This window comes from Protopterus annectens, chromosome 7.part0 (genome assembly GCF_019279795.1).
Source record: "Protopterus annectens isolate FY-2018-M chromosome 7.part0, PAN1.0, whole genome shotgun sequence".
Lineage (NCBI taxonomy): Eukaryota > Metazoa > Chordata > Ceratodontiformes > Protopteridae > Protopterus > Protopterus annectens.
Window position 1 is genome coordinate 917,555,968 of NC_056739.1, and position 15,646 is coordinate 917,571,613.

Consider the following 15,646-nt stretch of genomic DNA (forward strand, 5'->3'; position numbering starts at 1 on the left):
TGGAAAATAATAACTGTGCTCAAACAAGTTGGTAACTTATATCAAGGAATTAGCAATGCAAATCAACACCATGTACTTTACAGCTTTAGAGCAATTACAGTTCAGACACATTATTCACAGTATCCATTTTAGCAATTAAGGTCTTCTTGAAAGAAAAAAGCGCACGCGCGCACACACACACACACACACACACACACACACACACACACACACACACACACACACACACACATATGGTTACACTTCAAAACATCTAAAACTCATATCATCTAAATTCAAAACATTGAGACCACAACATCTAAAACTCAAAACATCTAAAACTCATAACATCGAAAATGTATAATATGGAATAGTGCATCATGAAACGTGTAAATGTCATAGTTTAATCTGTTATTCTTGTGGTATCAGTATGAGATGTTGTAGTTTTTACTTATATAGTGTAGGAATTTATACTATTTATATAGTGCTTATTTTGCCATTCTGTTTGTGGATTTAGGCCATACAGGTAAGTGATACAGATATTATGTGTACATTCTTTATGGTGATCGCGATACAGTGGGGTTAGGAAATTAACTTTTTCCACTATAGTGTGATCTCGGAGTTGGTATATTTAATTTAGGGGTGGGGGGCAGAGCCCCTCACATGGGGTGGGTCCAGGGGGGCTTACCCCCCTGCAGAAAAGTGCAGTTGTGTACACTTACCATAAATGTAGTTGCTTGAGTGTATTCACTGTTGCAGTCATCACACTTGGGTTATCTGCCTGCAGGTAGCCCTCAGTCGGCCCGAATACCAGAGTCTTGGGATTTCTGCGTCGGATTCTGTCGCCTCTTCCATGACATCAGGTCATCAGGGGTATAAAACATGCAGCCGATGCCATTACATCAGTTGTTCTTGCCCCAGATGTCAGGAGCCCCCCAAATAGGAAGCTATTATATGGTGTGGAACACCACCAGTAAAAAGTAAATACCACTGCCATTAAAAATGTCCATAAAGAGGATAGGTAGAAAGGACAAAGAGAACCAGGGGGCTGGAGGGAGGGAAACCAGGACTGCAACAGTGAATACACTCAAACATCTACATTTATGGTAAGTGTACACAACTGCACTATGTTCTTCGTGTTTCACTGTTGCAGTCATCACACTTGGGTTGATTCCCAAAGATGAGGAAGAGTGGAGGCAGTCAAGAAGCATTAGGGCCGGCTAGCAGGCCTTGTAAGACTACTGTAGCAAATCCAGCTCTGGATTTTGAAAAAAATAGTTAAGTGGTAATGCTTGGTGAAGGTGTGTACAGAATTCCACATTGCAGCTTCCAGAATGTCCCTGGTAGGGACTCCCCTGAGAAATGCTGTAGAGGTTGAGATAGCCCTAGTGGAATGGGTTCTGATCCCCTGTGGGGTAGGTTTCGCATGGTGTTGGTAGCAGAAATGGATGCAGTGCGCTATCCATTTGGAGATGGTTTGCTTTGAAGTGGCCTTGCCCTCTGCCCCTGTAGCAAAGCTGACTAGCAGCTGGTCAGATTTTCTGAGAGGCTTAGTCCTGTCCAGATAGAATCTAAGCTGTCTGTGCATGTCCAAGGAGTGCAGGATCTTTTCCCCTTTATTCTCTGGATTAGGGAAAAAGGTTGGCAAATGGATGGATTGGTTTAGAGCCACACTAGATACCACCTTAGGCATAAAGGATGGGTTAGTCCTGAGGGAAACCCTGTCAGCATGGAAAATAATGAAGGGTTCCACAGCCATTAGTACCTGTAACTCAGACACTCTTCTTGCTGAAGTTATGGCTGGAGGCAAGGCTGTTTTCCAAGAGAGAAATTTTAACTCTGGTGAAGCAGCAGGTTCAAAAGGGGGAAGCGTGAGCTTTTCCAGTACAAAGTTAAGGTCCCAGGCAGGGGGGGAGCTCTCCTAGGGGGCCTTAAATTGTTAGCCCCTCTCAGGAACTGTTTGATGAGAGGGTGAGAAAATAGAGGTGGCTCAGTGTTATAATGAGCTGACATGGCAGAGGCATGAATCTTAATGAAGGAGAAGGATAGGCCTCTGTGGAGTAGCTCTGCCAGGTAATCAAGGATCTGAGGTAAGGAGGGCACTGCTGTGTCCTTTCCTTGAGACTGATTCCAAGAACAATATCTTTTCCACTTTTCAGCATAGGACTTCCTAGTACTAGGCCTTCTGGCCTCAAGAATGACGTCCAGCACCTGTTTGCTGAGGGTTGCTGATGGTGTATTCAGGGGATAATCCAGGCTACAAGGTTTAGGGTTTGCAACTGTGAATGCAAACTCTGTCCCTCCTGCTGAGACAGCAGGGAAGGTGTCTGGTGAAGGTGCCAGGGTGGCACTGTTGTCAGACTGCATAGGAGTGGGTACCAGTGCTGGCGTGGCCAGTCTGGGGCAATAAGAATTGCCCTTGGCCTGTCTTGTTTGATCTTGAGTAGTACTTTTGAGAGGAGGGTAGCGGGGGAAAGGCATAAAATGAGAGGTTTTCCCATGTGAAGGATAGGGAATCCACCTTCCCGGCCCTGTTGTGAGGGTTCCTGGTGCAGAATTTGCTCAACTGGTGGTTCTCTGGGGAGGTAAAGAGGTCCACCACCGGTATCGCCCACCTCTGGATTAGAAGTTTGAAGGAGTTGGGCTCCAATTTCCATGTGTTTAGGTCGAGTAGATTTCTGTTTAAGTCGTCTGCTAGTGAATTTTGTTTGCCTGGCAGGAACTGAGCTTCTAGGTGCACTTGGTTGCTGAAGGCTGTGTTCCACAGGGCTATGGCTAACCTGCAGAGTGGGTAAGAATGGGTTCCCCCCTGCTTGTTTATGTACCACATAACTGTGGTGTTGTCTGTCTTTATCAACAGCTGTCCTGGAAGGATTAGGTATTTGAAGGCTGTCAGAGCATTCTGTACAGCTAGCATCTCTTTTTGATTGATATGCAGGGGAATTTGTCCTGGGCTCCACTTGCCCTGAATGCATTTGCCTGCCATGTGAGCCCCCCATACATAGTCTGATGCGTCTGTTGTCAGGGTTTGGGAGGCGAGGGGTTGAGTGAAAGGCAGTCCCTTGTTGTGGTTGCATGCTTCTGCCCACCAAAGGAACTCTGGTAGACAAGGTATGATAGGAATTACAGTTTCCATGTCCTGCGAGTGTTGACACCAAAGACCTTTTAAGTACCAGTGAAGTTTCCTCGTATGCAGTTTTGCATATGGAATTAGCAGAATGCATGAGGCCATGAACCCTAGGGCTTGCAGTATTTTTCTTTCAGATAGCCGGGTTTTGGTGGCCATTTGTTTGAAATAGTTGGTCAAATAAACCTGCTTTTCTGGAGTGAGGAATGACATCTGGGAAGTTGTGTTCAAGCTTGCTCCCAGGAATACAATTTGTTGACTGGGCACCAGTTGTGATTTCTTTTCGTCGATGGTTTACCCCAATGACGTTAGGAGTATTTTTACAAATGCCAGGTGCTGAAGTAGCAATTCTTGACTGTCCACCTGAATCAGGCAATCGTCCAAGAATGGGAAAATTTGAATATTTCTCTGCCTGCAGTATGCAATGGCTGGAGCCAGGCACTTTGTGAATACTCTGGGCGCAGTATATAAGCCAAAGGGAAATGCAGAGAAATGATGGTGCATAGAGCTTGCCCTGAAATGTAGATATTTCCTGCAAGACTCTCTTATGGGGATGTGCAGATAAGCTTCTTTTAAGTCTAGGGTTACTAATCAGGCATCCTTAGCTAGCACAGTGAAAAGCTGTTGCAGAGTAAGCATTTTGAATTTTGGGACCACCAGAAAGGTGTTGAGAATTGATAGATCCAGGACTGGGCACCAAGAGCCCTCCTTCCTGGGCACCAGGAACAGTCTGGAGTAGAAACCCTGCCCCCTTTGTTCTACTGGAACAGGTTGAATAGCCCTGATACTGAGCAGGGAAAGTACTTGCTTTTGAGCCTCTGCCCACTGGTTTGGAGGAAGGTCTGGAAACCTGCTTGGGGTTGGCAGAGAATGGAAGCAGAATCTGTATCCCTGTGATACATTGTATAGAACCCATCGGTCTTGACTAATGGACCTCCAATTTTTCGCATGAAGGGCAGGTTTTCCTCCTAGGGTCGCAAGCAATTGGGGAGGGCTGGAAAGAATAACTGAAAAGTCATAGTGAACTTTTTCCATAAGGGGGTGGCTTTACCACTCCCTGTTTTTGAGGTGGGAGCACTCCATTGTTTAGATCTATGCATACCCTGAGACTGTGAGACTGTAGTCTTGGTGGTCTGTTACCCCTGGGTTTGAACTGAGAAGGCCTGGAAGGGGCTGGAAAGGACCAGTTTTTAGAAGGCTAATGCCTACCGAATCTATGTGGCTGCACCTGTAAAAATTATTTGACAGTTTGCATAGATTTAGCTATTTCCTCCATATTTTTAAGAACTTCTTCTGCTTTGGTGAAAAACAAATAGTTCTGATTTAAAGGAGCATCTAGTAATTTTGATTTGACATGATCTGGCAAGATTTGTTCCTTCAGCCAATCATGCCTTCTCAGTACAGACCCAGTGACTACAGCCCTGCAAGATGCTTCTAGGGCATCAACGCCACACTGCAAGGTATGTTTACTAACTTGATTTGCAGAATGCATCAACTCTTGTAAACCTTTATTTTCTGCACAATCTGGGAGTAACACCATTTTTTGTTTAATAAGTTCCATAATATGCTGCTGGTACTTCAACATGTGAAACTGGAAATTCAATGCCCTGATGGCAAGAGTTGCAGAGGTATATACCTTCTTATCCCATCTGTCTAAAGCTCTGGAATCCCTGTCTGAAGGGGTAGGGTGTTTGGCTGTAGTAGGCTTAATGCCTTTAGGTCCCTGAGAAATGGTCTTTGGATCCGCAGTAGGATTCTTAAAGAGAAATTTGTGAGAATCAGGTACTCTGTATTACCTGTCAGGTTTTCTAGGGGCCGGTGGTAAGTGTCTGGAGTAAGACTGGATTCCATGAAGACATCATCTATAATATCCAGGACAGGGGGCATAGCTGGAAGCCTGTGCTGAGGCAACTCTAAAAATTCACTGAGTCTCTTTTTGGACTGAGGATAGTCCTGGCATTCCCAGCGGAAATGCTTTCTTAAAGTATGCAAGGTTTCACCAAAAGAAAAAATCCTCTGGAGGGGAGGCAGAGGGAATGGAATCCTCTGCATCTGAATCCTCATAGGTAGATAAGGGTATATCCTGGTAATCAGAAGGGTCAGAATCAGAAGGAAACAATTATTTGTCATTTAGCAAGGGAAGGCTGGCTTCCCCTAATTAGAGTAATAAGGTCTTCAGCCATTCTAAGCATTTGTTTTTTGTGGCATGGGAGCTTGAGCATGCACTTTGGTCATCAGTTTTCCAGGTGTAGTGCGAACTCTGGGCCTGAGAAACTTGGTAGTTTTAGCTAAAAATGAAGTTGTCAGTTTAATACGAACATTGGTAGGTCGGAATACACCCCCAGAAGCTGGTGCACAGTGACTCCAGACCCATCCAAGGTAGAGACATCTGCAGGTTCCACAGTCGAAGAAGCATCTTGCGGCATACCAGACTCTGAATGGGTCTCGGCAGAGGCCTGTGAATCTGTAGAAGCAGGCATCAGGGGCTGCAAAGGCTCCTCACTGAGTACTGGAAGACAGACGACTAGCTTAATGGAAGCGTCGTCAGCAGTTTTGGACCTATGCGGCCTGTCTCTGTCTTTATCTTTATGTTTTTTTCGGAAGATTGGTAGTCAGATGGCTTATCAAAGCCCTTTTGGAATACGGAGAATGAGAGCAAAAGAATTTAGTGACAAAGATAGCCCGACAACGAATGGTTCGGGCATTAAACAAGGCACAAAACCGACAGCAAGAAAAAAGGATCCCCAACGGGGTACTAAGCTTTAGAAGACTTCAGGTTTGAAACTCAAAAAATGAAAATTTCAGGTAGCGGCCGACTGGCACTTGTGAACTGCTTCTGCTTCGGGCTCCTTCTCAGCAAGAAGGACTGATGTAATGGCATCAGCTGCATGTTTTATACCCCTGATGACTTGATGTCATGGAAGAGATGACAGCATCCGATGCAGAAATCCCAAGACTCTGGTATTCGGGCTGACTGAGGGCTACCTGCAGGCAGATAACCCAAGTGTGATAACTACAACAGTAAACATGAAGAACATCATAGTAAAAAGTGTGTTTGTTAGTTTGATGTTGTTATAGGTGGAGGGGATGCTATTTTCATGTGAACTGTAGTGTTCGATGTTGTGATGTAAAGTTTCAGTGTTATGAGATTCGATGTTTTGGGTTTTAGATGCTGTGGTCTCGATGCTTTGAATTTAGATCTCATGAGGTTTAGATGCTTTGAAGTGTGACCATAAACCAGGGGTGGCCCATGCTATTGGACTGCCGGACTACAGCCCCCCCAGCTGTAAAAAGAAAGTAAAATAAAATAAAAATACAAAGAAAATTAAAAAAAACCATCGCAAGTAACGGACCTTCGTGCATGCGCACTACCATTTCCGATATCCAGACTGCTGCTGAGACAGTCTGGAATATGCACAGACTGTCATCAGCAGCAGTCTGGATTAAGAAGCATTCAAGTGCAGAGATCCCAGAAGTCTATGCAGTTGTAACTGCATAGACTGTCACTAGAAAGGGATCGGACTCGGACTGCAACGTTGGCAGGCTGGGAGTCTCATTGGGGAAGGACATCTCATGGGCTTGTAGTGCTCCAACGAACAAAGGATTTAGTGCTGCAACAACAGACCTGTCCCAGTGTGTGTGTAATGCCCCAGGTGCTACATGGTGGTGGGTAGAGAATAAGGCTTGAACCTTGTACCATGGGCCCAGGTGGTAAGAGCCTGAATTCCCTACCCACCACCATTTGTAAAAATGTTGCAGATTTTTCCCTCATACTTGTTCTGTTCCTCATAAAATCTGTGGTTTCTGTATTTTTGTGTCCTTGCAAAGCAAGTAATGCATTGGTGCAGTAGTAGCATTGTTGCCTGACAGCTACATATTCTCTGGTTTGATTCTTGGCTGGGGTGCCTTACCTTCTGTGTGGAGTCTGTATGCCCTCCCTGTTTTTGTTTCCTCTAGTGTCCTCCCATCTTACAAAGACATGTGTCTGTCTGGAATGTTTCTCCCTGGGCCACTGCTAAAAATTAGCTTTTGTTCCAAGTCAGACTTTCCTGGTTAACAAATGTTAAAAATGACACGCATTTGAATATCAGACTTCATATTCTTCAGAAAGTGCATGGTAACACAAAAGCTTTTATTCTAGCAATTTTCTAAGTGTATAAGATGGATATATGAAATTTGTCCCTATTTTTGGGACTGTATTCCCCCACTATTGGCTTCATCCAGGTTTTGTGCTAAGGTTGAGAGCTATGGTAAGAACTGAATTCACTGAATATGTTTGGGGGCTATAGTCCCCCATTACTGGCTTTGTCCGGGTGTTTTTTTGCTAAGAGGTTGAGAGCTATGGTGAGAATTGAATTCACTGAATGTTTGGGGGCTGTATTCACCCATTATTGGCTTTGTTCGGGTGTTTTGTGCTAAGAGGTTGACAGCTGTGCTATGGTTAGAAGTGAATTCACTAAATGGTAGCCATTTAAGTCTCCGTCTTCCTCTTTCACAAAACAGCTGATTTGGCATAGTGGTATGTTGCTCTGACTGTTTTGCACAGGGTCCTGGGTTTAAGGCTTGGCAATGAAATGTATGGTGGTAATACAGCATTTTATTCTAGCAACTTTCCAACATTATACAAGCAATGTTTAAAATGTGTCCCTGGTTTTTGGGCTTTTGTCCCCACCACAATAAACTTTGACTTTTTCCAGATTTCGTTGTGCTGCAAAGTTCAGAGATACAACTGAGTGAGTAGATTTTACAAGGAGATGAGAGCTGCAGGGGAGCAAAAGTTTAGTGCTGCGTATGCTGAGTCTGCTTGCATTGTTAATAGCACAGCAGGTAGTATACTTGCTTTTGATGCAGAAGGCTGTGGGTTCTACTCCCACAGTAGATAGATGCATTGTTGATACTGTACTGTGTTGCAAAAGGGGTGGATGCTGCACTCCTTTTTGGCCAAGATACCAAGTAACTATGAACCTGTTATCAGTTTGTCAACCATTCCCTATTGCAATATTGCTAGCTTATCATTTTTTTAGTGTAAGATAGGGCAATTTATTGCACAAGGGTAACAGGCACTTTATCTGTAGATGAAACAATGAAATACAAAGTTGTTTGCTAGCAGCAACCTCTTCATTAGTTACAGATTTCTTTAATGTGGAATTATTTAGATGACTTTTACTTCTTCAGAGATTGTGCATATGTACTGATACTGGTGGACTGTAGACGTTTGAGTAGACTTTTATGATGGAAATGTTCTGAATTGGGTAGTTTTGTCATTACTGGTGCATGCATTTTGTTTCATTGTTTACTGGAAACTTTTCAAAACAATACATTTAAAACACCCTCTAAAACTGTACTGTATTGTTCAAGGAATATAATTTAATGCAATCAGGAAGGTGTATGAAAGAGCATGTGTATGTTTCGTGTGCAAGGGGCCTGTGATTTGAAAACAGCCCAAACCTAAAGTTAATCTGCTACTGGCAAAATGTATTTTCTTTGAATGTGGGTTTCAATGCTGTTTCAGTGATTGCGAGTTTTCAAGGGCAGAGAAGTTTTAATGCTAAGTCTGTTTTCATTGTGAGACTGCATTGCTTTGTTTAGCAGATATGATATCTATTAGTGTTTGCCCTGTAAAATGCAAAATAAAACTTTTAAATTAAGTCCAAATCATTGCAGAAGTAAAGCAGTATGCACATTAGTGTTTATGGTAAATGGGGTGAAATAGCCAAATAATGGTTCATTGGAATGGCTGTAGGGGGGGATGCTCCATTCGACCATGATTTTGTGAAGGGGAAGGGCAGCAAACTCAAAGACAGCCCCGACTGAACGATACCTCTCAACTGTCCAGATTTTTGCAGAATGAATAGATTTTTTCTTCTTATTTTTCGTTTGTTCCTCATAAAATTTGTGGTTTCCTGTCAACTCATTTAGGAATGAAGACACTAAATAATGACAGACACTGAGTTTCAGACTTCATAACCTTCAGAAAAATGCATGCTAAAGCAAGACCTGTTATTCGATCAACTGTCTCAGTTTATACAAGAGCAATTTTTAGTACTGTTTATATGTTCCCCCATATATTTGGCCTTGTCCAGATTTCCTGCATTAACAGGTTGAGAGGTACATGCAAATTTTGTTTTATTTATTTTATTTGCAGTTGTTTAACCAGGATAGTCCATTGGGCCTAATGAACCCATTTTCAATGGAGTCCTGGGGAGAAAAGCTCCTAAATACATGTTACACAAAGATTAATATACACACAGATTGCATGTAGATTACAGAGGTAAACAAACTATGCTTAATATACTCTTAAAAGCTCCTAAATACATGTTACACAAAGATTAATATACACACATAGATTGCATGAAGATTACAGAGGTAAACAAACTAAGCTTAATATACACACACACAGACTGCAGGTTCATTACAGAGGTAAACAGACTGATGAAAAGTATTTCAATCAAAGGAAATTATATCAAAACATTTTTTTTTCCAGTTGGAATGAGGATAGAATTAGGCATATCCAAACCTCTCAACTATCCCCAAGTTTGGCTCAAAATGTTGCTCTTCCCCTAATAATCCCTCCGCAAAATGGCAATTTTGGAAGAAAACATGGAGAGTTTACAATTAATAAATAACTGTAATAATCAGTTATAGATTACTTTTATTTCAGAAATGTGTGTAGATTCTTTTATTTTGTCAGCTGCTCAAGTTAGCAGTACTAATATTAAAAAGTGTCCCTTCTTTGACAGGTTCCCAGCTGTATTGTGTGGCTATTTTATATTTTTGAATCACATTTTTGGTCCATTTTTCATAAAATTGTGTTTTTTTGGCAAATTAGTGGCAAATAATTAAAGACTGATCATGTTTTCTCCATGAAACAAGTAGATAGTTGTTGTCAGGCAGAAGGTCTTTTTTGGATAAGAAACATTTTTACAAGTGGGGGTATCACAGAGATTGCTACTTTCAGCATGTTACTTGGTACTTTAATAAAGCTGAATGTAAATTATAATTAGAACTGGAGTACAAGGAGAAGTGGTTTGAGTTGAGTGCTGCTTGTTTTTCTTGTACTTGATTTTGACTAGCATTCCAGTAATGTATTTAAAAAGTAATTTATTTTTTCATGCCTCACAACCTTTTTGTTTCCATCTAGATATTAAGTAAGCTGTCATGCAGCCAATGGATTGAAATATGTTTTTTCTTCTACACATCATTTTGTCTTGATTGGACTCTCATAATGATGGCTTGGCACCCAGGGCAGAGTATTTAATTAAAGTTACAGTTTTTGTGGTTTTGAGCATAGCTCCTCCCCTTTCTAGTTGGCCGCACCCATTCAGCTGTCTCCTGCAGCCCCCCTTTGATTTGAAGTCACCAGCCGCCACTGCCATAAACACACACACACTGTATGTTTATTAATCCAAAACACTCATGAACTATAGCATAAAAGTATGTCAAGAAGGAATCTATGCAAAATTACTGTATAACAAACATGACTACTGACTGAGATGCTAGCAACAAAAGATATAAGGCAAGTTTCTGCTAACTAGTAGTAATAGAAGCCACAGGAAAGATGTACAACATTCCTGTGTAGACACCAGGAAGTAAAAATCTAAGAGTGTCTGCAAAATACTAATAATAATAAAGTTTTTCTGTTAAACCATGAAAGCATCACAAACCTGCATACCATAACCAGGAAGTGAAGAACGTTACTCTGAAGAACAAAAACAATTCAAAAATACCTTAATCAAATCCAGAGACTAAAGGATAAAATGTTGAAAGTAATTTTGTCAAAAGACACTCATCAAAAATATGCATAACACAACGCAATGCAATAAATATATTAAAATATATATATATATATATATATATTTTTTTTTTTTTATATGTAGGTCAAGAGTCACCCTTTACTTATCATCCTGTGCTATAAGAAGTAAAGGCAACACTTCAGAACCACAGCAGAAATGCAAAAATGTATACTTGTCAACAAGCAGCATAGGCTTTACAAATGTTTTAACTATAAAGCTGCTTACGCTGTGGTTTTGCTGATGTCTTGCACACTCTCAAGTGGATCTGTGGTGTCAGGGCAGCGCAGTATGCAGGGTGCAAACACAATGGCTAAAGCATTTGCAGACATACGGTTGGTCTCCTCTTCTAAGGCAATTCTACAGTCCACAAACAAAACAGAAAAAAAAAAGATGATTAGTACAGACCACTTATACGAAAAGGGAAAACAATTACACTTAAAAATTAATTACATAAATCTGGAGAAACTGCAATATGGTAGCAGGTGAAAAGTATCATGCAGAAAAAATAAGTAATGGATTTCACTATTCTTATAAACTTACTCCATATAAATAACAGTTTAAATGGTCAAGTCTAGTCTTTCTGCTTAGTGTTGTCAAGTCTATGCCTTTTTGAGCTCTTACTCTCCAAACTATAACAGCAATTGTAAGAGATGCTCAGCTTAACAGCAACAGGTTTAACTTCTTCGGGTCATGCCAGATTTCAGCTCTAACACTGTTCCCAAATTCATCTTAGAAGTATCCTCCCCATCATCCCCCTTACCACATAAAAGAAGAAGGCAAGTCTACATGTACTCAACAGATCACCTCCTCTAAGTCATTAAAAAATGAAACACAGAAACATAATACATTTCCAAAGTAAATAACTACTTTGAGAAAACTTCACTAAATTTAAGAAGCAGATGTCTGGAAATGGGTTGTAGGTTAAATGAGAGGAAGCATGTTTGGATGTAGTTTCAACTGCAATTACATTATCAAAACTGCATTCAAATAGTGTTTTCTGTTGAGGCAACCCTCCCCCATATATACACACTACCCATGCAAAGGCCGTACCCCCTGCATTTATACTGTTTACAAGGGTAAGGAGAAATCCTCCTTGCCACTGCACTGGCCAAAAATGCTAGCTCACACAGCTGGCTACTGAAGAATTTACAGATGTCAATGGAATGTTGAGGAATCTACCTATAGAAGAACCCTCTTGAAGAGCCACTGCTAAGTTGAATACCTCCTATAACCATTACATATTACCTTGAGGATGCTTTTGCAGCAGAACGTTCTCATGTAGCAGTAATCATTTGACTCATAGGACATAGTGCCCACAGCAAGAGGAAACCCCTCTCTCAGTACTTGATCTTTGTACAGGCAAAAAACTGGTACACAGTTGTGCCTTGCATAAATGCATTTTTAAACAATTACTTATTTCTCAAAACTGTGGCAAGCTTGTCAGATTTCATAAATACATTGCTGAAAATTTAAGTAGCCACTCCAAAGATGTCCACCACAAATTAGCAAGTTACCTTCCTTCCCCCTTCTCTTTTTGAACAGCTATGACTATTTTTACTTGTTTGTTGAACAGTGTAAGGACCAAAATGCAATAGAATCAAAAGCTCTTTATGGTCCTGGACAGGGAGTTAAGAGATATTACTTCAAAGGCTGCTGCTCTGATCTTCAAATCTGCTCACTCATAGCAACTACGCACATCTCTACAACAATTCAAGTGTGTTTCTTTGAGATTCTCCTTAGCCTTTCTTTAAAGATGTTACTTGATGGAAGGACCAATTGTTTTTTTTACATTTTGCCACATGTATTTGAGAAATATGAGGCCCTATGTAGCAGAAAGAGATATTGCCTGAAGACAGCTTCCAATAATGAACATGCATTGGGAATACAAAAGAAAAAGGCACTACTTCTTGTACTGATCCTTCCCTTAGAGGCAGTTGTCATTGGTGGAATGGGACTCAGTCGTTTATGACTTGTTTATTTTCTTATATTCCTCTTCCAAGTCTTGAACCAGTTTGTTCCATTGTAATGGGTACTCCCAGCATGGAGTAGACAGCTGATTGGAGGGGCCATCATACAGACAGCCATCATGGCTGGTCGCGCCCCTACCTGCTTCTCAGCAATGACTACACTGTAATTATGGACCTAGCCCTCTTTGGGTTGGGAACATGTGACTCGTATCATCATGGGGGAGGCCATGGGTCATTACACCTTATTTGTACGAATCCAGACTGTTGTGCACATGTAATGAAGGCTACAGCCAAGCAGTGGCTTTACAAGCCGAATACATGCCCTTGGGTTATATATACATCTGTTGCCCCTCCTTCAAGGGCTGAAGTGATCATTGCAATCCACAACCTGAAACAACCCTCCTTGGGGTAAGCAAGGCCATCCTCCCTCTGTCATCTCTGCCTGACAATCCATGACCTGCTTCACCCTCTGATGCCCTAACATTGATCAATATATACAAAGCAAAGGTGGGTACTATTAAAGCTCTACTGACTAAAGTAAAACAAAAAGCCTGTCACATTTTGATAAAAGCACTCTAAAATAGCCAATCTTTAGAAAGTTGCAAAAAATCTTTACAGAGCACACCAGATGACTGCACTGATGATTTAACTGTGGTTAGAGATAACTCCTCATCAAACACTTTCATGACTTAGATATTGGGTTCAGTACACCACACAACACTGGATCACAGGAATATAGTCAATGGAGTGAACGTCAGAAAGTGACTACAGTGCAAAAAAACTACTGGACGCAGCTTTTAACATAAATACGAGATTCAAACTGATCACAAGATACAAACTCCAATGAAATTTCTTGTCTAATTAATTGATGTTAAAAATGCAAAGACATACACAAATATTAACTACACACGATATATTAAAAACTAAATTATAAAAAAGTTAAAAGCATGTTAACACACATCACTTAGACAGCATCTGTTTTTGCTTTAAACTTGGTTTAACACTAACTGCAGTATTCAAGTCTGGTGTACAATTGGCTTCCAACCATACAATCCAATTATATTCAATGAATTCTACTCTATTATTAATATCACCCCCTCTAGAATGTTTGGCCAGTATTTGAACTACCCTGAAATTAAAAGTGTGCTCCGGCCCACCATCTAAAACATGCTTTGTAAAGGAATTAGTAGTGATGCTTTTCTGTATATCAGATTGATGTTCAATCGTTCACTCTTTAAGCTTACTATTACTTTTTCCGATATAAAATCCAGGGCACATAATGTATATAATGCATGTAGCTAAACAGACTATGTTCATAGTTTTACATGTAGCTAAATATTTAAATTCATATTTTTTTCCTAGTAATGGGATGCACAAATTCATTATTCGTATATATGAGTTTACAGCAGGAACACTTATAACAAGAAAAAAATACCAATTTTACTATTAATATTGGTATTTTCTAAGTTGTTCATATCCTTGCAACAGAGACGCCGCTTCAAGTTACGACGATTTCTATATAAGAAACTTGGTTTATCACCAATCAACTTCTTTAAATCAGGTAATGTATGTAATATTCCCCAATTATTAGAAATAATATGCTTAACTTATCAGTTTTCCTATTGAAACTTGTAATATAGTGTACTCCCAAATCCTACTGAGCCCTATGCCTTATCCCTTCTTTATTGGCAATATTCATAAAGCAGGACTTAGTTGCGCCTTGTCCATCTCTGACAACCTTATGTGTTAAATCTCCCAGCAAATTATTGTCAAACACTCTGGCCTTAAATAATTCTAACATAGTTTCCATCTGTTCATTACATACCTGTGCATTAGTATTTAATCTGCTGACTCTCATCAGCTGCCTCTTAAAGATACCTTTGAATGTATGCCTTGGGTGCATACTCCTCCTGTGGAGGTACCTATTTGCCTCTACCTCCCTTCTATAAATACTAGTACATAATTTCAGTCCCGTCTCCTTAACATTTAAAAAACATATCTCCTCTCTAAGAGAAGTTGAATTTAAATTTTAAAAACTCAGTAGTGTTATCAAGGTAATTAACAAATTCAAGCAGATCTCGATCATTCCCTTCTCATACTAGGAAAATATCATCCATAAAGTGCTTGAAAAAGGAGATGTTAGATGAATAACTGGCCAGGGGACTATAAATGTGCTGAGCTTCTCATTGGTTCAAGGCTACATTGGCATAAGTACTGCCGACAGATGTCCCCATCACCATGCCAGACACCTGATGATAGGTCTGATTCTCAAAAATAAACACATTACTTGTTAGGACTAAGTCTAACAGGTCACATATTGTTTCAATATCTCTACCAGATAAGGCACTATTCGTACAGAGAAATTTGCATACTGCTTGACTCCCGTAACTATTTGGAATAACAGTGAACAATGTCGATGTCAAGAGTGAAAAAATGAACTCATCAATCTGTTTTGATACATACCATTTGTACATATTTTGTAAAAAGTACCCCATATCACGAATATAACTTTAAATCTTGTTTAAAAATGGTCTCAAAACATCTTCCAGGTATAAAGAAATGTGTTCCGTTAACCACCCTCTACCTGGAAAAATTGGATGGGTGTCTAAGGTGTTTATGGATCCTCGGTAACCCATATAATACTGAGGTAACAAATCAAGAGAAATATCAGTTACAAAGTTGAAGATCATATATACATAAATTCACTCTACATATAACATTAGTTAACGCTGCTCTATCAATAACAAAGACATGCATCTGGAGCTTTTCTCCCCAGGCCT

At 40.4% G+C, this 15,646-nt stretch overlaps 1 protein-coding gene across 4 annotated transcripts in view; it reads right to left on the reverse strand.

Moving 5' to 3' along the window:
* Positions 1 to 15,646, reverse strand: part of MYO9A (myosin IXA) — a 2,281,069-nt gene that overhangs the window by 94,788 nt on the left and 2,170,635 nt on the right. For all 4 annotated transcript variants that reach the window (XM_044077496.1, XM_044077494.1, XM_044077495.1 and 1 more), the window contains one exon: positions 11,125 to 11,256. In XM_044077496.1, the coding sequence (XP_043933431.1) occupies positions 11,125 to 11,256 (132 nt within the window). The remainder of the gene's footprint in view (positions 1 to 11,124; positions 11,257 to 15,646) is intronic.